The following is a 25,903-nucleotide window of genomic DNA, read 5'->3' as shown; positions in this document are numbered from 1 at the left end:
AGGGGGGACTCTGCCAGTGGATCCGCCTGCTTAGTGGGGAATCTGTCCACTGATCCCTGCAGAGCAGGTGGATCACAGGTCTGTGTCTGTGTCCGCTCCCCTTCTACAGAGCGGACACAGACACAACTTGCTTTCCTTTTTGGGTGGTCAGATGTAAACGGACTGCCTGTTCCTTGTCCCTCCGACTGTCATCCAATCGGATCCCCATCCATCTGTTTTTGGTGGATAGGATTGGATGTTGGCGGGTATCAGCGGATACATGTCCGTTTACATCTTCCGTGCCATAGAGGGCAAGGGATGGGCCCATTGGGTCTGCTTGACAGTTTTTAGGCAGACCTGATCGGATCGGCCCACCCGTGTGAAAGGGTCCTAACTGACATTTTTATCTTGACAACTGTAGTGGCATGGCCCATATAGGAGGGCTGCTTTCTCTTTCCTCCAGTTAGACACAAGTTGTCTCTTGACAACTGTTTCTGTGGTGCATTTGACCTCTTTTATGGATTTTGGTTTAATGTCTGCACTGTTAAACAGTAAGTAGGAAATTGTCTCTTTTGCAATGGCTAAAAAACGATAAATCAACAATATTCAAATACCTTTGTGGAATCATGTTACTTACCTTTTAATATTATATTATTTTCATTTTTTTCATTCTGTACTTTGAGATAAAGCCTTCTTTCCAAAAAGAGATGACTGCATGTGTACAGCACGCCTAAATAATATGTACATTTTAGTCAACTGGTTTATGGAGCGTATATTAAAACTTTGTTATTACCCAGTTACTTTACCTGCGGGTAGAAGAGCCAAGTATGCCTTTAAAATATATGGGAAATGAATAGATACAGCAAATGGCAACACTAGATTGTAGGAAAATGTGCCAAGGGATTCAAAATAAGGCAACGATTCATAGACTGTGTACACTGCAAGACAAATATGTTTTTGCTTTAGTCATTTCACTTGCACCCTTAAATGGGATTTGTACATTTTTTTTTTGTTTACTTGGTTGCCCTCTAGTCCTCCTTAGATGCTTAAAATTGAAATTTGTATAGATTTCAAGCACAGTTGTCATTTAAAAAAAAAAAAAAATGTACAACATAAACTTAAAATCTATGATGAATGTGAAAACTGTAACAAATATGTTTAAATGGGACTTCCAAGAAAAATGAAGTCCTCTGTGGCTAAGTCTTCCATATGATAACATAAAAGGTTTCCCACCTCCCACAGCCCCTCTTTAGATAGATTTACTCCATTAAGAAAGGGGTGGTACATGGGGCCTTTACTGAGAAAAAAATACAGGCTGCCATTACTGACTTTCATTTTAAAAATGCAAATTGTCTGGCTAACCCAAAGCCTATTGAAACTTTTGAATTAACAAAGAGCTGGAATAAATATGCAAATCAGGATTTCTGGCTTTCCTCTGACTCTTCTTGCTGTAAGCTTGTTCCATGTCAGTGACTCAGTATTAAAACATTTGTACCAACAGCTAGACAACTATCATGTTCAAAAGGAGAAATTTAGCAATGGCATTATTGCCATATTTTTCTTGTGACAGGTTTACTTTAATAATAAGAAACTGTCTCTTCCTGTTGTCTTCTGTATCATTAGAAACTACAGGAAGCCGTATTTCCCCCATTTCGAAGAAATTAAACAAAGCAGACATTGTTGAGATTTATTAAAGCCACTTCTAGAACAAGTTGTAAGCCCAGTAAAAAGGGGTTACCTTCAGCCAGAAATGACAATGGATAAACTATGATCCATAATGTGTGGTTGAGCCAAGTAAGAGCCGGGTAATCTGTTCCAAGAGCTAATAACAGATGGTATGGGTATCTGTAAAGACACAAGCAATAACCAGCAAACTTTTCAGTATGAGTTTACCTGCCATGAACTAAATTAATACAATGATTGTATTGATTGTTGTCATCCACAAAATATCAAAAATTATTCAATAGAACTGGTTGTTCATGATGCCATGGGGGATCCCCCAGAAATGTATGTGCAGAGCACTGATTCTGCTCTGGAGCAGTTCTTGATCATGGCTTCTACATGGGGTGTACATACTTGTGCAACACAGGTATGCATTAATGTGTTGCTACCACCATCTTGTTTTTTGGACCACATAATCCATACACATTTAACAGGGCACATAACAGTATTATAGACTTATTTTTGGTATATATCCATTGTTGTCTAATACAGTGTTTCTCAACATTTTTTTCTGCAAAGGCATCCTTTAAAATTATAAACAATCTCAAGGCACCCTCCAAAATTATGGACAGTCTTGAGGTGCCCCAATCTGAAATGTAAAAATTACTCTGATAGTTTTACATAATGATCACACAAGTAAACTGCGCTCAATAAAAAAATTAAAGCTGCAAGTTAAAAGTGAGATATACACTGTTCAAACATATGCAAAAAAAATAGGTTGCACTGAACATGACAACAAAATTGATATTTTACCAAAAATTTACAAAAATTAAAACTGATAATAAAGGACAAATCTATTAATGAAAACAAACACCAAACTGTAATAAAAAAAATCAAACAACAGTGAAAGTCCAACCATAGGATATTCAAATTCAAGTTGAAACCGTGAAAAGGTAAAATTCCACCACCAGTAAACCGTATCCGCCACCACTCAGAGGATCTGCTTACCAGAATGAAGGGACCACAAGGGTCAACAATGCTGGGTATATACTATGATATGCTGTGGTGTCATATGGCACAAATGGACCTCTCCTCCGTAATTCTCCAAGTAATGGGCAGCTTTTCAAAGGGTAACGATCCCCAAAAGACATAACAAGAGATGTGCCATAGTGTGATAACGTATGGTAATTTATTGAAAACAGAATTGGGTTGCACTTACAAAACAATAGTAGTCACAGGCATAAAAAAAAGCCGGCCGGCTGAAAACACAACGCCCGTCCTTCCAGGATCTGTCACACACCGTGACGTTAGAACATCGCAAATCCGACGCATTTCATCACAGATGACGTCATCCTGGGGCACCACATTATCACACTATGGAGCATCCCTTGTTATATCTTTTGGGGATCGTTACCCTTTGACAAGCTGCCCATTACTTGGAGAATTACGGAGGAGAGGTTAGTTTGTGCTATAGGACACTACAGCGTATCATAGAATATCCCCAGCGTTGCTGACCCTTGTGGTCCCTTGACCACTCAGGTCCTCTGAGTGGTGGCGGATACGGTTTACTGGTGGTGGAATTTTACCTTTTCACGGTTTCAACCTGAATTTGAATATCCTATCGTTGGACTTATACCTAATCAACTTTTGGACGTTCACTGTTTGTTTTTTTATCACAGTTTGGGTGTTTGTTTTCATTGATATATTTGTCCTTTATTATTAGTTTAATTTTTGTAGTTTTTTGGCAAAATATCTATTTTGTTTTCACGTTCAGAGCAACTTATTTTTTGCATAAGTTTTACATAATGCAACAACATCAATACACTTAAGACACCTAACGTCAACGGTGATTTATTCTTCCAAAGCAAATACACTTTTGCAAGCTGGTACTGACTAGTATTCCAATGTTTCTCTTCTCCCTCAGTTTTTCTCCATCATTTGGCTAATGAGACCCCAAAGCTGAAGAAGAGAGACAAGGGAGGGTCAAACAAGGATGGTATGCAGGCAACTGACATCCTTCTTATCAACTGATGATTTCATTGGTCATTAGGAAGTTGGCAGCTAGAAGGTTGTAATGATGTACAATGAAAACCTTTTAAAAAAACTATTTTTAGGCATTTTGCCAAGGCACCTATGAGGAAACCTCAAGGCACTCAGAGTGCCTGGGCACCCTGGTTGAAAAAGACTGGTCCAATAGTTACTAAATTAAGTGTTTAGTCTTTGCAATATGATCAGAATAGCAACGTATTGTTGCCTGATGTTATAGCTGTTAAATATGATTAGGAAATTATTAGCATAGGATACAAAATAGTGTTACCTTATGGCATCCCAAAGGTTCCACAGAAAGAAGAGAAAACACACTATGCATTTGCTCTGCATTTCTTCCTGGCTGCTGATGACCACAAACAGGATAACAAACCTTTCTGTTATCTGTAAAGCAATATGAATAGTATTAGTAATAGTCATACACAGCCTGATATCTGTCTGCGAGTAAAGTAACTTATTTGTGCTACTAATTTAGCATTGGAGGTATTAATCCTGGGATATAGCAAGCATTTGCAGGCTAAAGGTCATCTGTTCTTTTTTCTACATGTGCTGGATACATTTTGTGACATGTAATAGTATTCGCAAAGCAAAAATGATGCCACTCTAGGTGAGTGACTGACTCCCCCATGTTGTGAACTTGAACCCAGGGTGCTGCACAGCTATCTATAAAATTTAGTAAAATGCACAATCCGGAATTTTGTTTCACTCCTTGGTATCTTTATTAAAGCATTAAAATGGTATCACAACTATAACAGTAAAAGGTGACGCGCTTCGCGCAAATTCAGCGCTTACTCAAACCTCATGAGGTTTGAGTAAGCACTGAATTTAGTGTGAAACGCGTCACCTTTTACTGTTCCTGTCATACTTGTGATGTCATTTTAAAGCTTCGATAAAGATATCAAGGAGTGTGGCAATATTTCAGACTTGTGCATGTTACTTATATTATTAGCACCAAAAACGAAAGTTTTAATGTTCTAAGAGTACTTCTCCATTTGAAAGACAAGAGGAAATCTATGGTTTAAAATGCTTTCAGGTTTCTTCCGCTTCGTATCTTGTGAAAGAATTCATAATATATTCTAAAGATCAAGTCGGTCAGTAAATGTTCTGTCCCTGATAATGTCGTTTTCAGACCGCTTTAGTCTTCCGTTAGAGAGTTGGGTAGCACAGGGTTGTAGGCTGATGATTTGAAGAAAATGGACAATAAGGGTTCAAAAACAAATTCCATTCTTAAAGGGAAATGTGTGCATTCCTTTGACTTAATAAATGTGACACTTCTGTGCCGAGATGAAAAAAAAAAAAAAAGCTGTAAGCTTTTTTAAGCTACTAAATGAATAAGGAACAACTTTCAGGAAATCAGGCTGTATCACACATCTTTTATTTCCCTACTCTACAATAGTATTATGAAACATATCTACACAAAGCAGTTTTATGTTTCTCTTACGTCCTCCGACAGTCGCCGCCACCTCTAAGTCATCACTATTGGGTATTGACTTCCGCTCCGCAGGAGTAGCTAGGCAGCGACTGTCGGAGGACTCAGAGAAAGGAATTTTACGGTAAGATTTTACAAAAATTCAGTTTTTCTGATAATCCAGCAAATAAAAAATGGATAGCAAGAGGATTCCATGTTTGTTTCTGGACCATCAGAAATTACCTGGGTACCAATATTGTTTTATACAGGACCCTACAGATGTAAGACCTAAATGACCTGCCTATTATATCCCTTACCTGTAAAAACTTTGGCATGAAAGGTTGTTGTTCTATGCCCAGCAAAATGTGTAACAGCTCCAAGACAGACAGTAACTGGCAGACCTGCATCACCAGCCCAATCGTATAAAAAGTATCAGCAAAAGAATCTGCACACAAAAACACAACACATTTCCTGATATGGTTAAAGAGTTATCGTATTTAGCACTTATACAGTACAATCATTGGGTAAATGTACACTATATTGTCAAGCATTGGGATGCCTGCCTGTTCACGCACATAAACTTTAATGGCATCCCAGTCTTAGTCCATAGGGTTCGATATTGAGTTGGTCCACCCTTACAGCTGTAACAGCTTCTACTTTTCTGGGAAGGCTGTCCACAAGGTTTAGGAGTGTGTACATGGGAATGTTTGACCATTCTTCCAGAAGCGCATTTGTGAGGCCAAGCCCAATCCCTGAAAAAAAGAAACCACACCATAATCCCCATAATATCAATGTCTTGGTATGCTGACGCCTTAAAAGCACCCTTCACTGGAACTGAGGGACCAAGCCCAACCCCTGAAAAACAGTCCCACACCATAATCCCCCCTCCACCAAATGATTTGGACCAGTGCATTAAGCAAGGTCCATAAAGACATGGATGGGCGCTTTTGGGGTGGAGGAACTTGACTGGCCTGGACAGAGTCCTGACCTTAACCCGATAGAAAACCTTTGGGAGACTGCAATGCAAGCAAAGCTTCCTTGTCCAACATCAGTGCCTAACCTCACAAATGCACTTCTGGAAGAATGGTCAAACATAGACACACTCCTAAACCTTGTGGACAGCCTTCCTCTAAGAGGAGTTTAAGCGGTTATAGCTGCAAAGGATGGGCCAACTCAATATTGAACCCTATAGACTAAGAATGGGATGCCATTAAAGTTTGTGTACATGTAAAAGCAGGTGTCACAATACTTTTGATAATAGTGTATCTACCACCCTTTCTAGTATGTACCTGGGTGGCTGAGATGACAAGATGGGTCTTTTCATACACTGCAAATGGTAAAGGTTTTCCTAGGCACTGTTTCATTTACCGTATTTAATTCTATTTTAAATCTTTTACTTACTGTCAAATTCCTTCTCTGCAAACCTGGCACTCACTAAACAGAAAATGTTCTGTAAAGAATCCTTACTGTTAATTCACAAACAGAGATAGGTAATGTAAATGGCATGTTTACAATCTCTAAATTTAGGATTGGACACTAGAGTGCTCTAATCACAGCATTTATTTAATCAGCAGAGTTCAGGGAACCCTTCTGTCAAAGGGTCATGGTCACTGAAGCGACCATGAGCTTATAGCAGAAGGAAGTGTAAATGACATAATGTTGAGCTAGCCAACTGGAAGTGGTTGTTCTCTGGCGTAACCCTTACATCCTTAGTATCAAAGGGGAAAGGACTGTCTTTCTGCTTTAAAGAAAGGAGAAGAAACAGTTCATATAAGATTTAGTGTATGTTCTGTGGTCTCTTCCTGACCCATTTTTTGTAATGGTTTATTTGCTAAAACAATAAACATAAAATAATGTGCACATAAGTTACTGGGTCTTCTCCTGACCTATCTTCAATTCCAAGATGGTAAAAGGAGAACCTAGCCAGTGTATGCACAGGCAGAGGCCCTATTTAATGGACATCCATCATGAGAAACACTGAGACTTTAACCACTTGCCGACCGCTCACATTGAGGGTACTGCGGCAAAGTGGCTCGATTCCATCCAGCGACGTAGACCTATGTCGCTGGACTCCTCCCCTTCTGGGCGGCAAGCGTGCGCTGCCGGAGGCTCGCTCCCGCTGAATTCAGACACAGCGGGAGTCAGGCCAGGGGAGGAGAGGCGGTGATCACCGCCGCTCTTCCCCGATCGTCGGGGATCGAGTGAGGAAATCCGCCTGCTTGTGTAAACAAAGCGGGCGGATCTCCTATGTGACAGGCAGTCACAGATTACAGGATTCAGCATAGCTGAACCTGCGATCTCTGTCTGTGTCACACAATCCCCTCCCCCACACACGTCAGTAAGCACCAGGCATACATTTAACCCCTTGATCACCAATAAAGTTAACCCCTTCCCTGCCAGTGTCATTATTACAGTAACAGTGCATATTTATAGCACTGATTACTGTAGTTATGTCACTGGTCCCCCCAAAAGTGTCAAAAATGTCAGTCAAGGGTCCGATATGTCTGCCGCAATGTCGCAGTCCCACAAAAAAAAATCGCAGATCGCCGCCATTACTAGTTTAAAAAAAAAAACAATAAAAATTACATAAATCTTTCCCGTAGTTAGTAGCTGCGATAACTTTTGCGCAAACCAATCAAAATACGCTTATTGCGATTTTTTTTTTACCAAATATATGTAGCAGAAAACAAATTGGCCTAAAATGTTAAAAAAATTATTTTTACGTTTTTTTGGGGGGAATTTCATATAAAAAAATGTGAAAAATATTGTTATTTTTTCAAAATTGTTGCTTTTTTGTTTATAGCGCAAAAAGTAAAAAATCGCACAGGTCACCAAAAGAAAGCTCTATTTGTGGGGAAAAAAGGACATAAATTTAATTTGGGTACAGCGTTGCACGACCGTTGCAAAGTAATGCAGTGCCGAATCGCAAAATATGGCCTGGTCAGGAATGGGGTAAAATCTTCCGGTCTTAAAGTGGTTAAAAATACGCTCATTGAGAATTTTTTTGTCAAAGATATGTAGCTTAATACATTTTGGCCTAAATATATGACAAAAATTTAATATATTGGATATTTTTTAACTGTCAAAGTAGAAAAATATTGTTATTTTTTCAAAATTGTCGCTCTTTTTTTATTAATATCGCAAAAAATGAAAAGCACAGAGGTGATCAAATACCACCAAAAGAAAGCTCTGTTTGTGGGGAAAAAAGGACGTCAATTTTGTTTGGGTACGGCATTGCATGACCGCGCAATTGTCAGTTAAATTCGCACAGCGCCAAGTTGAAAAAAGTGGCCAGGACGTAAAGCAGGAAAATCCTCCGGTGGTAAAGTGGTTAATTACTGAGTTCTCCCAAACATGCAAGTTCCCTGGTAGTCATGCTCAGCTTTTTCAATCATTGACTTGGCACAAGTATGCAAATAAAGGGTTCTGATCTAACTCATACAGTCATGGGCAAACATATTGGCATCCCTGCATTTCTGTCAGATAATGTACCACTTTGCCCAGAAAAATGTGGCAATTTACAAATGTTTAGGCATTCTCATTTGTGTTTCTTTTATTTGTATTGGTATGACACAAAAAAGTGGAGAAACAAAAAGCCAAATCTGACACATTCCATGCAAAGCTCCAAAAACGGACTGGACAAATTATTGGCACCTTCTCAACGTTGTAAGAAACAATTGCATTCCAAGTTGTGATGCTCCTGTAATTTGCAATCAAATTCACCTGTATCAATTAACAGGAGCTGACAATATAGAAATCACACCGGCAACCAGTTAAAATGGTAAAAAATTGACTCTGCCTTTCTGTTGAGTGTCTCTGTGTGCCACACAGAGCATGGAGAAGAGAAAGAACAGCAAAGAATTGTCTGAGGATTTGAGAACAAAGATTGTGGAAAAGCATGGACAATCTCAAGGTTACACGTCTATCTCCAGAGATCCTAATGTTCCTGCATCCACTGTGCCAAGCTTTGTCAAGAAGTTTATGCCCCATGGCACTGTAGCTAATCTCCCTGGACGTTTACAAAAGAGAAAAATTGATCAAAGATTGCAAAAATTATTGTTTGAATGATGGATAAAGAAAACTAAATAACTTCCAGAGAAATTCAAGCTGACCTTCAGGCACTGGGTTCAACTGTGTCAGCTTGCACTATACATCGCCATCTGAATGAAAAGGACGCTATGGTAGGAGACCCATGAGGACCCCACTGCTGACACAGAAACATAAAAAAGCCAGATTGGAGTTTGCCAAAACTTACCTCAGGAAGCCAAAATCCTTTTGAGAGAATGTGCTGTGGACAGATGAAACAAAATGACAGCTTTTTGGTGAAGGATATTATTCTACTGTTTTCAGAAAAATAAATTAGGCCTTTACCCCTTTCACTGCCAGGTCCATATGGCGTACAGACCTACAGCACTGATTCTAGGGCCGTGACGGCACTTCCGGGATGCCGAGCTTACAGACAAACGGCGACGCATTGCGGACGGCCTAAAGAAGGAGGGCATGCTCCGCAACGCGTCCTAGTTTGTTTGTAAGCTCGGCATTCAGGAAGTGAAGTCACGGCCCTTCGGACGATCGAAGCTACAGCAGCCCACGGACCAGGATAGCCTCCTCTCAGCATACAGGAGACCTCCGCTCCCCTGCACAAGCTTCACCCGGTCACAGAGGGACCCCCTAGATGCCTGATGCCCAGGACCTCCCACTCATGTTTGATGCCTGTTTTTATGCTACTCTTGTGAGTAACATTGATTTTACCACATATTAAAGTGCTTTTATAATACACTCATATTGGCCCTTCTGGTTCTCTCGCCTTGTGTTTCATGACAGAGCCACTTCTCTCTCTACTGGTAATCCGTTTGCACCATTACCCCCAATTAGTATGGACACAGCCACTGCTCCCAACTTGAAATCCGTGGGGGGGGGGGAATGTCCCTGAACTCACACTGTCTGCGTTTAGGACCATACACCTACACCTGAATAGATGTCAGATCTGTCCTTACAGCCGCTGCATCCCAAATGACATGAATGGGACTGCCTGCACAGGGATGCACAGAGCGCCTCTGCATCCCTGTACAGGTAAACACGGCTCTCCATATGGCTCTCCATGGACATACACTTTAGTACACCCCATGTGAACAATGACTTAATTGGAATGTAGCAGGAAATTTGTAAGAAATGTTGTATTTTGTATGCTAATAAAGATATTAATGTTTTCTGAGTTAAAACAGCAATTTGATAAACATTTGTGTTGCGCAACTATTGTGCCCCTACAGTAGCACCTTCCTTTTATTCTACTGATCATGTGCTTTCAGAAAACATATGGTTTGGGGGGTCTTTTAAAATCTCTAAAAGCTGTAAGTGAAAAATTAAAACCTCTTGATATTTAGAGAAATTTGGTTATTTACAGTTTTTCGATTTTCACCATTTCGTAAAAAGGCAGTTTAAATTTTACAAATATTTGTTATTTATTAACTCAATACAGGTTAAACTTTTATATTTAGTAGGATTTTTTTTTAAATTGCTGTGTTTGTATCTGCTACTAATGATTTTTGTGTATTTTTAGCAAAAATATTGATTTGAGAAACACTTGCGCAAATATCACGAAGCCCTAAAAATTAGTAGCACCTTATTTTTATTCTACTGGTGGTGCTTTCAGAAAATATATGGTTTTGGGGTTCTATTACAAACTCTGAAAGCTGTAAGTGAAAAATAAAAAACAATGGAAAAATTGCAAAAATGGCCTGGTCAGCTGAGTTTAAAACTGGAGCACAGGGACTGGCAGCAAAAGGGTTAAATTAAATAATACTGTCCCTATAGTCAAACATGGTGGAGAGTCACTGATGTTTTGGGGTTGCTTTGCTGCTTTAGGCACTAGATGTCTTGACCGTGTACATGGCATTATTAAATATGAAGATTAAAGAAATTGAACTACCCATGTTGTGCCATCATCCAAAGTTAAGTAGAAAAAAGGGAACTGTGAGGAATCGTGGGTTGGAAAACAAAACCGCAGTTGATTCTTTTCACAATAACATATGACTGGACTTTCTAAGGCACACCATAGAATGAATCATAGCGAATCATATGATTAAAAAATAATATGTTTATTGATTACAACCAAAATAAAAAATGAGGACAAATGGACATATTTTCCTCATATGGACATACAACACATATAACTAGCAACTAGACAGATTTAAAATCGAATAACCCAAGACTATTTTTTACCCATATTTAGTCAAGAGACCATGGGAAAAATGTGTGGGTTATTAGTAATTTCACAATATTGAATATAGTGTATATATATATATATATATATATACAGTGGGTACGGAAAGTATTCAGACCCCCTTACATTTTTCACTCTTTGTTATATTGCAGCCATTTGCTAAAATCATTTAAGTTCATTCTTCTTCCTCGTGAATGTACACATAGCACCCCATACTGACAGAAAAACACAGAATTGCTGACATTGTTGCAGATTTATTAAAAAAGAAAAACTGAAATATCACATGGTCCTAAGTATTCAGACCCTTTACTCAGTATTTAGTAGAAGCCCCCTTTTGATCTAATACAGCCAGGAGTCTTTTTGGGATAGATGCAACAAGTCTTTCACACCTGGATTTGGGGATCCTCTGCCATTCCTCCTTGCAGATCCTCTCCAGTTCTGTCAGGTTGGATGGTAAACGTTGGTGGACAGCCATTTTTAGGTCTCTCCAGAGATGCTCAATTGGGTTTAAGTCAGGGCTCTGGCTGAGCCATTCAAGAACAGTCACGGAGTTGTTGTGAAGCCACTCCTTCGTTATTTTAGCTGTGTGCTTAGGGTCATTGTCTTGTTGGAAGGTAAACCTTTGGCCCAGTCTGAGGTCCAGAGCACTCTGGAGAAGGTTTTTGTCCAGGATATCCCTGTACTTGGCCGCATTCATCTTTCCCTCGATTGCAACCAGTCGTCCTGTCCCTGCAGCTGAAAAACACCCCCACAGCATGATGCTGCCACCACCATGCTTCACTGTTGGGACTGTATTGGACAGGTGATGAGCAGTGCCTGGTTTTCTCCACACATACCGCTTAGAATTAAGGCCAAAAAGTTCTATTTTGGTCTCATCAGACCAGAGAATCTTATTTCTCACTATCTTGGAGTCCTTCAGGTGTTTTTTAGCAAACTCCATGCGGGCTTTCATGTGTCTTACACTGAGGAGAGGCTTCCGTCGGGCCACTCTGCCATAAAGCCCCGACTGGTGGAGGGCTGTAGTGATGGTTGACTTTCTACAACTTTCTCCCATCTCCTGACTGCATCTCTGGAGCTCAGCCACAGTGATCTTTGGGTTCTTCTTTACCTCTCTCACCAAGGCTCTTCTCCCCCGATAGCTCAGTTTGGCCGGACGGCCAGCTCTAGGAAGGGTTCTGGTCGTCCCAAACGTCTTCCATTTGAGGATTATGGAGGCCACTGTGCTCTTAGGAACCTTAAGTGCAGCAGAAATCTTTTTGTAACCTTGGCCAGATCTGTGCCTTGCCACAATTCTGTCTCTGAGCTCTTCAGGCAGTTCCTTTGACCTCATGATTCTCATTTGCTCTGACATGCATTGTGATCTGGAAGGTCTTATATAGACAGGTGTGTGGCTTTCCTAATCAAGTCCAATCAGTATAATCAAACACAGCTGGACTCAAATGAAGGTGTAGAACCATCTCAAGGATGATCAGAAGAAATGGAAAGCACCTGAGTTAAATATATGAGTGTCACAGCAAAGGGTCTGAATACTTAGGACCATGTGATATTTCAGTTTTTCTTTTTTAATAAATCTGCAACAATGTCAACAATTCTGTGTTTTTCTGTCAGTATGGGGTGCTATGTATACATTCATGAGGAAGAAGAATGAACTTAAATGATTTTAGCAAATGGCTGCAATATAACAAAGAGTGAAAAATTTAAGGGGGTCTGAATACTTTCCGTACCCACTGTATATATATGTGTATAGTTTATATCTGATCTTTGGGTCGACGCGTTTCGCAGCATGCTTCTTCAGGACCACAATTTTACATCAGAGATTTCTGTAACTGGGTGTAGCCAATGTCTCCCGGGCGGACATAGAGGGCGCGAGAGAAGATATGTGAGGCAGAGCAGACAGATCTAATAGATCTTTTCACTTTTATGCAACTATTCGTGTGAAAAAGTTAGTTAGATAGGGTTAAACAGGTAAGTCAAACCCGGATCAGTAAATCATTAATCCTCAAAATATCTGCAATAGTGGATATGATGGTGAACAGGACAGCCTATTTATCTTTCGCAATCCAAGGAGGGGAGTAATATTGTAGGTCTCTTAGGAGTTGCCAGACCTTTTAGGTACATGAAGTATGTATTTTGGCCAGCATCTTGGGCTTTAATTAGTATAGAAAACTGGTTTGATTGACCTTCCGGTTTAGTCCCCCCTAGAGCAACCGGACTTGTCAAAGTATATATGTCTGGTCAAGCCCAATAGATGTAATATATCCGTGGAGGGTATTCCCCACTAGCCTGGATGCAAGGCTAGATGTTAAGTCCTGTGAGAAAGCATCTGCCTCGTGTCTCGCCGCCATTTCGTTTTCTATACTAATTAAAGCCCAAGATGCTGGCCAAAATACATACTTCATGTACCTAAAAGGTCTGGCAACTCCTAAGAGACCTACAATATTACTCCCCTCCTTGGATTGCGAACGATAAATAGGCTGTCCTGTTCACCATCATATCCACTATTGCAGATATTTTGAGGATTCATGATTTACTGATCCGGGTTCGACTTACCTGTTTAACCCTATCTAACTAACTTTTTCACACAAATAGTTGCATAAAAGTGAAAAGATCTATTATATCTGTCTGCTCTGCCTCACATATCTTCTCTCGCACCCTCTATGTCCACCCGGGAGACATTGGCTACACCCAGTTACAGAAATCTCTGATGTAAAATTGTGGTCCTGAAGAAGCACGCTGCGAAACGCGTCGACCCAAAGATCAGATATAAACTATACATATATATACTATATTCAATATTGTGAAATTACTAATAACCCACACATTTTTCCCATGCTCTCTTGACTATGTATGGGTAAAAAATAGTCTTGGGTTATTCGATTTTAAATCTGCCTAGTTGCTAGTTATATGTGTTGTATGTCCATATGAGGAAAATATGTCCATTTCTCCTCATTTTTTATTTTGGTTGTAATCAATAAACATATTCTTTTTTAATCATATGATTCGCTATGATTCATTCTATGGTGTGCCTTAGAAAGTCCAGTCATATGTGAAAAGAATCAACTGCCGTTTGGTTTTCCAACCCACAATTCCTCACAGTTCCCTTTTTTCTAATTAAATCTGAAGACTGCCTAAGAATTCTGGGGTGCAATGTAGGGCCCGGTGTCAGAAAGTTGGGTTTCTGTCATGTGTCATACAGCAGGACAATGACCCAAAGCACACATCAGAAAGCAGCCAGAAAGGGTTTAAGACAAAGCACTGGAGAGTACTAAAGTGGCCAGCAATAAATCAAGATCTAAATCCCATAGAACACCTATGGAGAGATCTCAGAACAGCAGTTGGGAAAAGAAACCCTACCAATATGAATGACCTGGAGCAGTTGGCGAAAGAAGAGTGGTCAAAAATTCCAGAAGAGAGGTGTAAGAAACTCATTAATGGTTACAGTAAGCGACTGATTTCAGTTTTTTTTCCCCCAAGGGGTGTGCTATCAAATATTAAATTAACAGTGCCAATAATTTTGTCCAGTCCGTTTTTGGAGTTTTGCGTGAAATGTGTCAGATTTAGCTTTTTGTTTCTCCACTTTTTTGTGTCATACCAATACAAACAAAAGAAATAAATATGAGAATGCCTAAACATTTGTAATTGCAAAAATTTTCTGGGCGATCTGGTGCTGTTTCTGACAGAAATGCAGGGGTGCCAATATTTTTGGCCATGATGTGACCTTACCGATATACATGCTTTTTCCTAGTCCGTGACGCAGAAAGTACTGAAGGCATAGCAACCAGGTGAAGACAAAGTGGCGGCACTTCCAGCATAAAAAATATAATCATTTATTGCAAATCCATTAAAAATAGAGAACGACAATACACAAATCGCTCCCAAGAGGTAAGCAAACACATTTTATAATGGTGTGCTTAATCATTGGGGCAATGTTTAAGCACAGCAGTGTGAAACGTGTTTGCTAACCTCTTGGGAGCGATTTGTGCATTGTCCTTCTCTATTTTTAATGGATTTGCAATAAAGGAAACCAACAAGCTAACATAGACATAATCGGCATGTCAGCAACTGTGGGGGAATTTCCCCCCTTCCCTCTCCTCTCACTGTGCAGTGAGGAAGAACCATATTCACAGATATGGCCACCCACTCTGCTCTTTCTCCGGTTTTTTCATTGGCAGGAGGGAAGCTGGCCAATCAAGGGAGGACTGGAGGAACAGCAAGGAACTCTGGGACATGTAGTCCTTAACACAGGCTGCTTCGTTGTAATCCATTTAGGGAGAACTACACATCCCAGCAGCCATTGCTGGACAGGAGGAATCTTACCCCCTGGGAGAAGGCAAATTTACCACAAAGGGTAAGGCGGACTGGACGCTGGAGAAGGGTGCTGGGGTCCTGAGTCCGTGTGATTGTTCCTGCTACTGCTCCGAGGTCGGCGGTAGAAATCCAGGGCTACAGAGAGAATGCATCTTCAGGTGTCCCTGTCAGTGTGTGACATTTCCATGTGGAGCTGGCCAGTTGGGAAAATCTGGGGGATCGATCCTAGGATATTTCCCCCTTGGGTCCCTGGACACAGGATTGGTGAGAAGGCGCTTGCCCAATCTTCCCTAAGCCAAAACACTGAACTGCTGTTACTTAATTTAGAGAATCTGTGATGCTGTTACACTCTGTTTGGAAGTGATAGTACCTGCCTGATTTACCTGAAGAGTACCAACACCATTCGAGTCCTTTCTATCTACCAAGCCCTCTTTGGATGTACTTTGTTCTCTCCATTAAAAAAATCTCAGCAAGTGCACCACCAAAAAATCTTCTAAAGTCTGATGGCCCTATCTACACTGAGGACTCTAGTCATCATATGAGCAGGTTCAGGTTGTGGGTTAATTCAGTGCACTGAATCAGGTAAAACCTGTTTAAACAGGTCTGTTGGGACTGTGGTGCTGAAGTGAAAAAGGGAGAGAACTGATATGGAGAACAAGGTCATTTCTTTGCCCTCCGCATGCCTGGTGTAACGTTCATGCGTTTTTGTTAGTGGATGGATTTACAGCTGCAGAATTATTACACTCAGTAGCCTTGTAGAGATTCTGTTGAACAAACATATCCAACTCTCAGGACTTCATCACCGTGCACAGCCTGTTATATACCATATATATACTTAATTAGATGTTTAATGGAGGGATAGAATATATGAGGATGTATAGATGAGAGACAGGCTATTGTATGGTGAGCACTAGAAGTAGTATTAGGAGAGTTGCAGGTGATGGTAAAGCAGATAGGTTCTGATGTCAAGTATAGTGCAGATGGTAAGAGGACACAGATGGAGTATACTTAGACAGAGTAACCTAGTGCAAGGATAGTTGAAGGTAGTCCCAAGAGCTAACAGTCTATGCAGATGATAGTGAATAGATAGATACAGATAGTCTTGGTAATTGCAGTAGATGACAGTAGGAGATTGGTTAGTAAGAATCCCCTGTGGGGTACTTATCACTTAGATAGGTTAGTAGTAACAGTGTCTATTAGAGAGAGGTGATCCCGTAGCGAGATACGGATCACCAGCGAGGTTCCGGCTTCAGTTCAGCAAGGGGAAATGTCAGCAGCTCCGACTTCACAGGAGTAGGTGCGGTGAACATGTGGTCTGAAAGGGTGAAGGTGAAAACAGCATGCCAGGGGTGATCGGGTGGCGAGACACAGGATCCGAAAACAGGTTCAGGTAGCGAGATACAGGAACGTGTAGATCTGGTATGTTGACTTCAGAGAGCGGGACGCTCCAACCATGGCGGTTGAACGAGCTATGAGTGAGAGCAAGCCGGCGATTGAAATAGCCGCTCATAGCAGCGCTCGGCAATGATGTCATCCGGTCTTAAAGGTATATGCGTCTCTTGTTACACAAGATGGGACGCAGTTAGCAGAGGAGAAATATGGAAACAAGGGTACCAGAGGTACCAGAACATTACACCTGGACTCATATAGCCCAATGTAAGTAGAGTTGGCAGTTATTTCACAGAAGTAATATCCCTACTATAATTGGGTATTTTTGTGTGTTTACTTCTGCTCTTGGGGTTATTTCCCTAAAAGGAGTCCCCTGAAGGAAGATGGATTTGATCTTTGAGGCTCCTTTAATAGCCCTTTATTCTTTGTTTCACCCATACATATCTGCTTATTACTCAATATTATTGTTACTGTTGTTTTATTTCCCTCCTTAAGCAAGTTCACCGGAAAGATAATTTCTGGGTTCACCACAACCTGTGTCCATTTTCTTCAGTATATACACTAATATTGTTGCCAGGTGTGCCAGTGGGGTTGAGTCTGTTCTTGGGATTGAAAAGGCAGAGTAAGGAACCAACAATATCCAAGCGGCTCCTGCAAGAGTAGCGCTACATTGAGTTCACTTAAATTGGAAAAAAGAGCACTTTTCAAAGTGCAGAAAGTCACAAAATACAATAAATCATATTTCACTGGTCAGAGTATTTTCGGGTAATCTCAGAAAGACTGGTAATGGTTAAAATGTATTGTAGATGTCTGTTTTAAAATAATCTCTTTTTTTGGATCCATATTTATTATTTCCTCCAACCTTGGTTATTCAAAAACATAAATGACTGAAATAAAAAATAAAGGAATGTTGAATTGAGTCCCATCAGGTAAGCCCACCTACTATCAAATGTGCACTACCAATGCAGGCCCCATTGGTATTTGGTGGGTATAAGGGAATGATTTATGTTGATGTGGAAAGCTGGTGAAATGGAATAAACTTGTTTCCCCAAATATCAGCCAGTAAAATTACCAATTACATTTTATAAATAAAAGGTGTGCTTGCCAAAAAAAAAAAAAAAATAGAAAGTCCATTCAGGGTTTGTTACGTAATACAGCATGCCAGGTCACAGACAACTAAACAAGGATAAACTTGTATTTCTTGAGCTCATTGTACAAGACCAAGGCAAAAGCACCACCCATTTCTCAGCATGTTGGACCAGGCACCCTTGAAGAAAGCCCTGCTACCCCCATCTCTTGCAATCTTCTTCCAGCAGTCCGTTGTACCACTGTAAATGATCTCAGCTTCTTTTCTTCCAAACTGCATCATTATACGACGGCGGCATGTGTCAAATGGGCAAGAGGCAAAGCCAGCCACTGCTGTTACTGTCTGAGCAATCATCCAGCTGAAGATTATGTGTGTGTTCTTGGGATCTGGAGCCATACCTTTAGCTGTGTCGTAGATTCCAAAATAAGCAGCTCTGTAAATTATGATTCCCTGGACAGACACATTGACACAATCTTAGTAGAGACCCTTAAGCCCATCCAATCTGAAAATCTTGGCAAGGCAATCACCAAGGCCAGGTTTCCAGCAAAGTAAAGCCAGAACTGGGTCAACGTTCTTCTTGTTCTTATCTTTGAAGGTAAACTTTGAAGTTGAGGGCCTGGGTTGGGAAATACCTGATCACATTGGCGAGGTTACCACACCAGAAGGACAAGAAACCACGTTCGTTGGGGATGCTAACAATGCGGTCCATGATTCCTTTGTATTGCTTGTCAGATGTGATTTGTTTGCTTGCATGTTGGACTTGCAGCAAAAGCTTGACTCATTCAATAGATGCTACAGTCTTGGAGATAGCAGCAGCCACACCGCCGGTCAAGAAGTCCTTGGCAATGGAGATTGCTGCGTCGGTCATGATGGCGGTCTGTGTTTGGGGAGAGTGGCTTTTGCTGCAGCACTGAGCATCCAAGGGCTGGGCTGGGCTTTTTTTGGATCACTAAACTGTTGCTGTTTTCATTACCTTTTTTGAGATGGAACCGCACTAAAGCTTGTCACATCTGACAAACATGTAAACTCTGAAATTATCACTGAATAAATAAACTTTAGAGCTGCATAGGTGATACATTTGGCATGTTAGTAGGTATAAGTGTAGGTGAATGAGAGAAATTTGGCAAAAACAGATAAATATTGTCATATTTTTATGATTCCTAAATGCATACAAAATGCTTACCTTTTCCAAAGAAAAGAAGCCTAGCTGTCATATTGGTAAAGATCCAGGAATGACCACAAAATTGTAAAAAATAATAAAAGGAAATATAGTTCTTCATCTTGGATCTGCAAAGGCAAACAGTAAAACATAACCATCCATTCATAGCTGGCCTGGCCCTTAATAAATATGGTAAAATGTCTTAATATAAACACACTGAAAATTTTTATTGTGAGCTTCCATAGCAAAGACCTTGACCTTAATCTGAAAGTAGTAATAGATTTTAAAGTGATAATTTTACGAAAAATTAAATTGTACAACGCAAGATATTAAAGCCCAACTCCATGTTTTGGTGAACTTAATTTGGACCACGCTGGTGAACTACAGGTGGTCCCCGGTTTACAAACATCCGACTTACAAACTACTCCTACTTGCAAATGGAGAGAGGCAACAGGAAGAGAGGAAAAATATCATGGGAAAAAGGTATCTCCACTGAAACTTTAGTGCTGAGTGTGGGTTGAAGACAAGGACAGAGCCCAGGCCTCCCTCCCCAGCATGGATGGTGTAAACTGTGTCTGAGCAGAGGCCAGTTCCATGCCCCACTGGAGACTCTCCTCCCCTGGCCAGCCCCACTCGAGCTATACCAGCTCCCCCAAACCCTGCTGGCCAGGCTGGGATCCCGGATTCAGCCAGTGAAAAGAGAGTACCTGGAGCAGGGCTTCAGCTTGGAATGGGGGTCAGGAGGAGGATGGGAAGAGGGAAAGTGGGAGGGGGGCCGAGTTGCTGCACCATGGGCCTCTGGTTTGTATGTGCCCCCTGGCCTGAAAGTTACCAGTCTGCCCCTGCCTATGCTATCCAAAAAACTTAAAAATTATTCTTTTGGCTGAAGCTAAACTTAAAAAAAACGTAGCTTTTCCAACTTACAAACAAATTCGACTTAAGAACAAACCTACAGTCCCTATCTTGTTTAACCCGGGAACCGCCTGTATTTCCTTTGTTAACAAATGCATCAGCTGTCAGCACTGCATGAACTGTAAGTAGCCTCAGCTATGTACAGTATACAGCCCTGTGTTTTGGCAGCAGAAAGGGGACTTTCAGTCCAGTTCCCGGAACAAAATTAAGTTAGTGTGTGTACTGCTCAGCCATTCACAAGGAGCTTTGTATTTGACAAATGAAAATAAGCATCCTCTGATTGGCTGTGGCATAGATTGTGATGTCATCCACATGCCTCTATGTGGCCACCATTCCCAGCATCTGAATACTACTTTATTCCTGTCACAGTTTTCATTGAGTTGGGTCACCATACACAAAGGTTACCAGATTTTTAAAATGAAATCTAGGGACACCCTACTGATCATGCCCATTTCTTTAACATGCCCTGAAAAAAATGTAATTGGGAATGATGCAGTGCCTATCTCTGTACGCCAAGATAGAGTTGGTCTAAAAAGAAAAGCTCACCTTTGAAACATGTTCCCGTTTTTAGGGTGGAACATGTAACATGTTCCAGCATCTGAAGCCTCTCTTTCCTGATCCCCCTCCCTGTGATTGCAGGCGGGAAATCTTCTCCCCACAGCCGCTGTCACGATGTAAAAAACAGCATGGCTGAGTGGATCTCCGCCTACATGACTGCATTATTCATTTACAGTTTCCTGTGACTGAATACCTATCAGTACTGTCAGCCATTGTGGGTAATGGCTTGCAGTTCTCAATGAACTACGAGGGTGCCGGTGAGCGTCCTCATAGTCCACTGATCTTCCTGCTCTCAGGTAACTGGCCGCCTGTATGAGGTACAAGCAGACAGCTATGCTGAGAGTCTGCAGGTGAAATTGCACATTTGATCTGCTGATCAGGCTGCAATGCTCTGCAGGCTCCTTTAGAAAAAAAAAAAAAAATGCACATTTTTTTTACCTGCTAAAGATGAACTTATTTAATTACCTCCAATTTCATTATCTAAGAACTGGAGAAAACTCTTTTTAAATTTGGTGCAGCCATAGTTCTACTTTGTAAAAGTGGCACTATTAAGAACTTCCTGAAGCTGTTGCACGTTTCAGTAAAGCTACCAAAACTGGCAGTAGGATTTTTAGAATACTGATAAAGGACATTTTAAAGGGCCAAAAGTGGAGCAAATGCTTTATTGAATTCCTCCTACTTGTGTTCTGAATCTCTGCTTTGTGCAACATGCTGTATACGTGAACTGCTGGTCTTCCTATGCCATTAGTATCCTCAGGCTACATATTATAATATTCCTAATGTATTACTCCGAAAATAAGCCTGGGTCTTATATTAATTTTGGCACCAAAGGACACAGTAGGGCTTATTTTCGGGGTAGGTCTTATGTGTAATGTGCTGTCTTCTCTCCGTCCCTGCCTATCAGGAATCTCCTGTGTGAACCTAGTTTAGTGTTTATAAAATCCTAGCATCCACTTTATTAGTGTTTTATATAATGTCCAATGCGTGTTTCTGTAATAGAATAGTGTGAAATTCCTTTGGTAGCTGATCTCCTGCTCTGCTGTCCTTCTCCTCTCATAGCTGTCAGTGGGGGATCTCAGCCCCTCCCCTCTGCAGTGTTCAGAGCGGTCACAGAAGTGCTGAGTAATATATTATAATAGTGTGAAATACCTTCGGTATAGCACTGCTCGGCGCTCAGCTGATTTCCCACTGTTGTCCTTCTCCTCTCCTCCCGCTGACAGTTGGGGGTCATGGAAACGCAGAGCGGCGCTCTACTGAAGGTATTTCACACAATTCTAATCTAATACTCGGCGCTTCTGTGACCCGTTCTGACCACTGCAGAGGGGAGGGGCTGAGATCCCCTGCTGACAGCTATGAGAAGAGAAGGAGAGCAGAGCGGGAGATCAGCTGAGCGCCGAGCAGCGCTGTACTGAAGGTATTTCACACTATTATATCACAGAAACACACACTGGACATTATTTAAAACAGAAATAAAGTGGATTCCAGGATTTTAGAAACACTAAACTAGGGCTTATTTTTGGGGTAGGGATTATATTGCAGCCCTCTCCGAAAATAACGCTAGGTCTTATTTTCAGGGTATATATTATTTTCGGGGAAACACGGTATTTAGGCTTTCTATACATATCCTCAAGAAACAAACGCATTTTTCAATAGAAAAAAATTACACTGAGCAGCCACAATACTGGTCTGCCAAAACGTTTTTTTCTTTTTAGTTTCAGATGGAGTAGGGAAGGATTAGAACCTCTGTCAAGTTCTTACTGCAGCTCAGGGCGCTGTTTGTGAGTTTTACCCTCACTTTCCTTGTCTTTTGATTTTGTTACCAGACAGGGATTGGGAAATCTGCACCAGGGTTACAAACAATAAAACGTTAACAGGGGTTCTAGTCTAACCTTGGTCTATAAAAAAAAAAAAAAAATAGAAATATTCCTTTCTGTATTGCTTTTGGAGGTTTTCCCTCATTTCCTGTTTAGTGAAAATGTCACTGTGACAGTAAGGGCCATTTCACAATATATGCTCTGGGCTGTGCTGGGCAGTGTTTGCCCAGTACAGTCCCAAAGTGTTATATATGCATCCCATGGATCCTTCACATCACACACCAGCAGTGCGTGTGAATGGGCCCTAAAAGAGTGTAAAATCTGTCTATTGGAGTCCCAGACAGCAGTAAAACTTAACAGGGGTTCCGACCCTTCCCTGCTAAATACAAAACTAAAAGAGAAAGGATGTTTTGGATATTGATACACTTGGTATTGTCTCTGCTTCGTGCAGCATGTCATGTACCTGAACTGTTGATCTTCCTACACTGACTGTTGGTATCCTCTGATTACACACTCTAGTATTCCTCTATGATTGTCATCATAAAGTGAAAAGTGGTATTACTCATTTATAAAGTCTGATTCTTAAAGCGGAGTTCCGCCTCCCCCTCCAAAAATTAAAAGTCATCAACTACACATACTGTAGCTGCTGACTTCTAATATTAGGACACTTACCTGTCCTGGAGTCCAGCGATGTCGGCACCGCAGCCGATGTATCCATCGGTTGTCGGGTGCTGCCGCCATTGCCGGTAAGGGAACCCGGCAGTGAAGCCTTGCGGCTTCACGGGCGGGTCCCTATTGCGCATGCGTGAAGCATGCTGCGCAATCCTATTGGCTCGGTGGCAGAGGAGGGGGGCAAACTTCCGAGGGATGGCGCCGTATCCCTGAAGTGGGGAAGGGTGTCTGTCAAAAACAGGTACCCATTCCTCCCTCCCCCCTGAAAGGTGCCAAATGTGGCACTGGAGGGGGGAGGAAACAAAAGAGCAGAAGTTCCACTTTTGGGTGGATCGCCGCTTTAACGTGCACCACACACGTTACAATTGTAATAATTGTACAATCTGCTTTAGATCTTTCAAAAAGTATTTTGTGCAATCTGACTGCATAAAAATGGATTGGATAGATTAGGTAGATCTTCATACTACATAGTTATAGTAAATCCAAAGTTGATTGTACAAAGATTATATGGTTAGTTTGTAACATGTTGACCCTAAGATATACCAACAACATAGAGTGCAAGGGCCTACCTAAATGGATAAAAATCAATCGGATAGATTAGGTCTGTCCTTATATTACATTGTTCTGGAAAATCTAAAGTTGATTGTACAAAGATTGTGCAGGCAGACTGTAAAAGTACATTCGCATGGGCGACTGACAGCAGCAGGAGTCCGCTGATTCTTTCAGCTGCTTTTGCCACCTGGGGAAAGGCTAGCTGTGGTCTCCGAGCCCTGTACACTTCAATGACAGGTCGGCGGCAGTCAGAGCTATCTGTGGCTGTCCACAAAGCCAGTGATAATTTGCACCATGGCTAGTCGCCATGCGAATGTAGCCTTACATGAGCCTTGGATTGAAGCCAAGCCTCAGCTGCCTTGCCATCGTGTGATGACTAGGGAAGAGATCAGTTGTGTTTGGATCCTGGTCCAGACCCACTAAAAGCTTTCATCTGTTCTGTGGCAACCAGGGCTTTTTTTCTCAGAGAATAGGTGCAGGAACTCTCCCTTTCGGGAGCTCCTGCACCTATTCTGTCTCCACCACTACCAACCTCCGAGCACCGTTCCTTCGCTCCACCCTTACCCACCTCCCAGTATGGCCCCTTTTAGAGAATACAGAACCAAGTAACATTTTTGGTGTTAAGTATTTTGTATGGAATTTGTTAACGATAACAAGAAAAGCAGGAAATAGATCCCCTGCAGCCAACAACAATAACCTACCAGTGACAATACACCCCCCTAGCAAAAATAGACCCCTGGCAACAACAACAGATCTCCCTGCAGACAGCATCAATAGACCCTCCAGCAGCAACAACATACTGCTCCCTCAAGAGTAGATCCCCCAGCAACAATAGATCCCCACCAGCAACAATAGACCACGCAATGCAAAACTAGATCCCTTAAAGGGACAATATGTACTCCAGCAGCAACAATAGACTTCCCTCGGCTGCAGTAAACCCTCCTGCAGAAATAGATCCCACACAGCAATAATAGGTCCCTCAGCAGCCAGCATCAATAGACACTGTAGCACATCACAGCACCCCTTGCCATTACATACATTAAGTGCTGGAGGTGCCGGAACTACGTTCCCCCACGTTCCCGCTGAAAAAAAGCCCTGGTGGCAACCATAAGTGGCCAAGGCATTGCCCACCTCTTGTAATATTGAGGCTCTAGGGCAGGGAATGCCCCTGCCACATATGATCAGCCCAGTACAAATGACCACTTCCTGATGGGATCACACAGGTGGGTTCGGACTAGGACCCTAACATGTTGGTCATCGCTAGTGAGGAGCACCAGAAGTAATGCCCCTCGTAACCCCTAGGTAATAGTTTAGCGCAGACAGAAATGTGGACTCACATGTTACCCCTATAACAGGTGATTGCCCAGACATAAGCTGTGTAGTTCTGGCCTCACTTGTGTGTCCAGTCTTCTCAGATACAGCCTGCAGGCAGCTCAGCATTCCTCACACTCCAGGAGATGTCCTCCTCGCCATTCTGGGTGGTAGAGCAGCATACAGTGGAGGTGATCAGAGATTAGTATAGAGTACTCGACACAAGGCCATGCAGATCTATACAGTGCAATGAAGGAGACAGAGGAGGAGGAGGAGGAGGAAGAGCAGCTAAAATCTGTACCACCTCCTTCCCTCCCTCCTACTTTCCTCTTCTCCCAGAGTTTTGGCAGCTTTATGCATAGTTTGAGTAGAAAAACACCAATGAGTCCGTTGTACTTTTTTTTTTTTTTCATTTAAACTAACAGTTACATTTTCAGGACAAGCAGGTTTCAAAGATTTAAACAGTAATGATACACAAAAGCAAAATATTTGAAAAGATTGCTTGGACTTCAAGGGGGAACATCTCAGAAGCTTGTCTTAAAAATGTAACTGTTTATGCTAATAAACAAAAAAGTACAACGGACTCATTTGTGTTTTTCTACTCAAACTATGCATACATAAAATAAACTAAAAAACTAAAAAAAGTAAAAAAGTATCACGGACAGTACTTAACTGTGATGTTGCAAGTGCACTAAAACGACTACAAATTAAAGTGGTATTAAACTCAAAAACAAACATTATACTGTATTGCAGCTTATCAATTCTGTAGTGGCTCCATTCATTTTCTTTTGTAGGCTTTCTTTCTTTTATTTTCACCTGATGA

General features: G+C 41.4%; 1 protein-coding gene and 1 pseudogene across 2 annotated transcripts; both read right to left on the bottom strand.

The window, feature by feature from the left end:
• Positions 1 to 593: 593 nt before the first annotated feature.
• Positions 594 to 25,277, bottom strand: HACD4 (3-hydroxyacyl-CoA dehydratase 4). Its single transcript, XM_082243190.1, is given in 9 exon segments — positions 594 to 709; positions 786 to 917; positions 1,718 to 1,824; positions 3,959 to 4,071; positions 5,413 to 5,540; positions 19,286 to 19,389; positions 25,107 to 25,138; positions 25,141 to 25,208; positions 25,211 to 25,277. Coding segments are annotated over 9 exon segments (837 nt in total). The 5' UTR covers positions 25,263 to 25,277; the 3' UTR covers positions 594 to 608.
• Positions 18,192 to 19,016, bottom strand: LOC309544392 (ADP/ATP translocase 2-like; annotated as a pseudogene). Its single transcript has one exon. The product of its transcript is annotated as an ADP/ATP translocase 2-like (transcript).
• Positions 25,278 to 25,903: the final 626 nt, after the last annotated feature.

The sequence above is a fragment of the Pelophylax lessonae genome (genome assembly GCF_965119305.1).
Source record: "Pelophylax lessonae genome assembly, chromosome: 1".
Classification (NCBI taxonomy): domain Eukaryota; kingdom Metazoa; phylum Chordata; class Amphibia; order Anura; family Ranidae; genus Pelophylax; species Pelophylax lessonae.
This window is presented reverse-complemented; position numbering and strand designations above follow the sequence as displayed.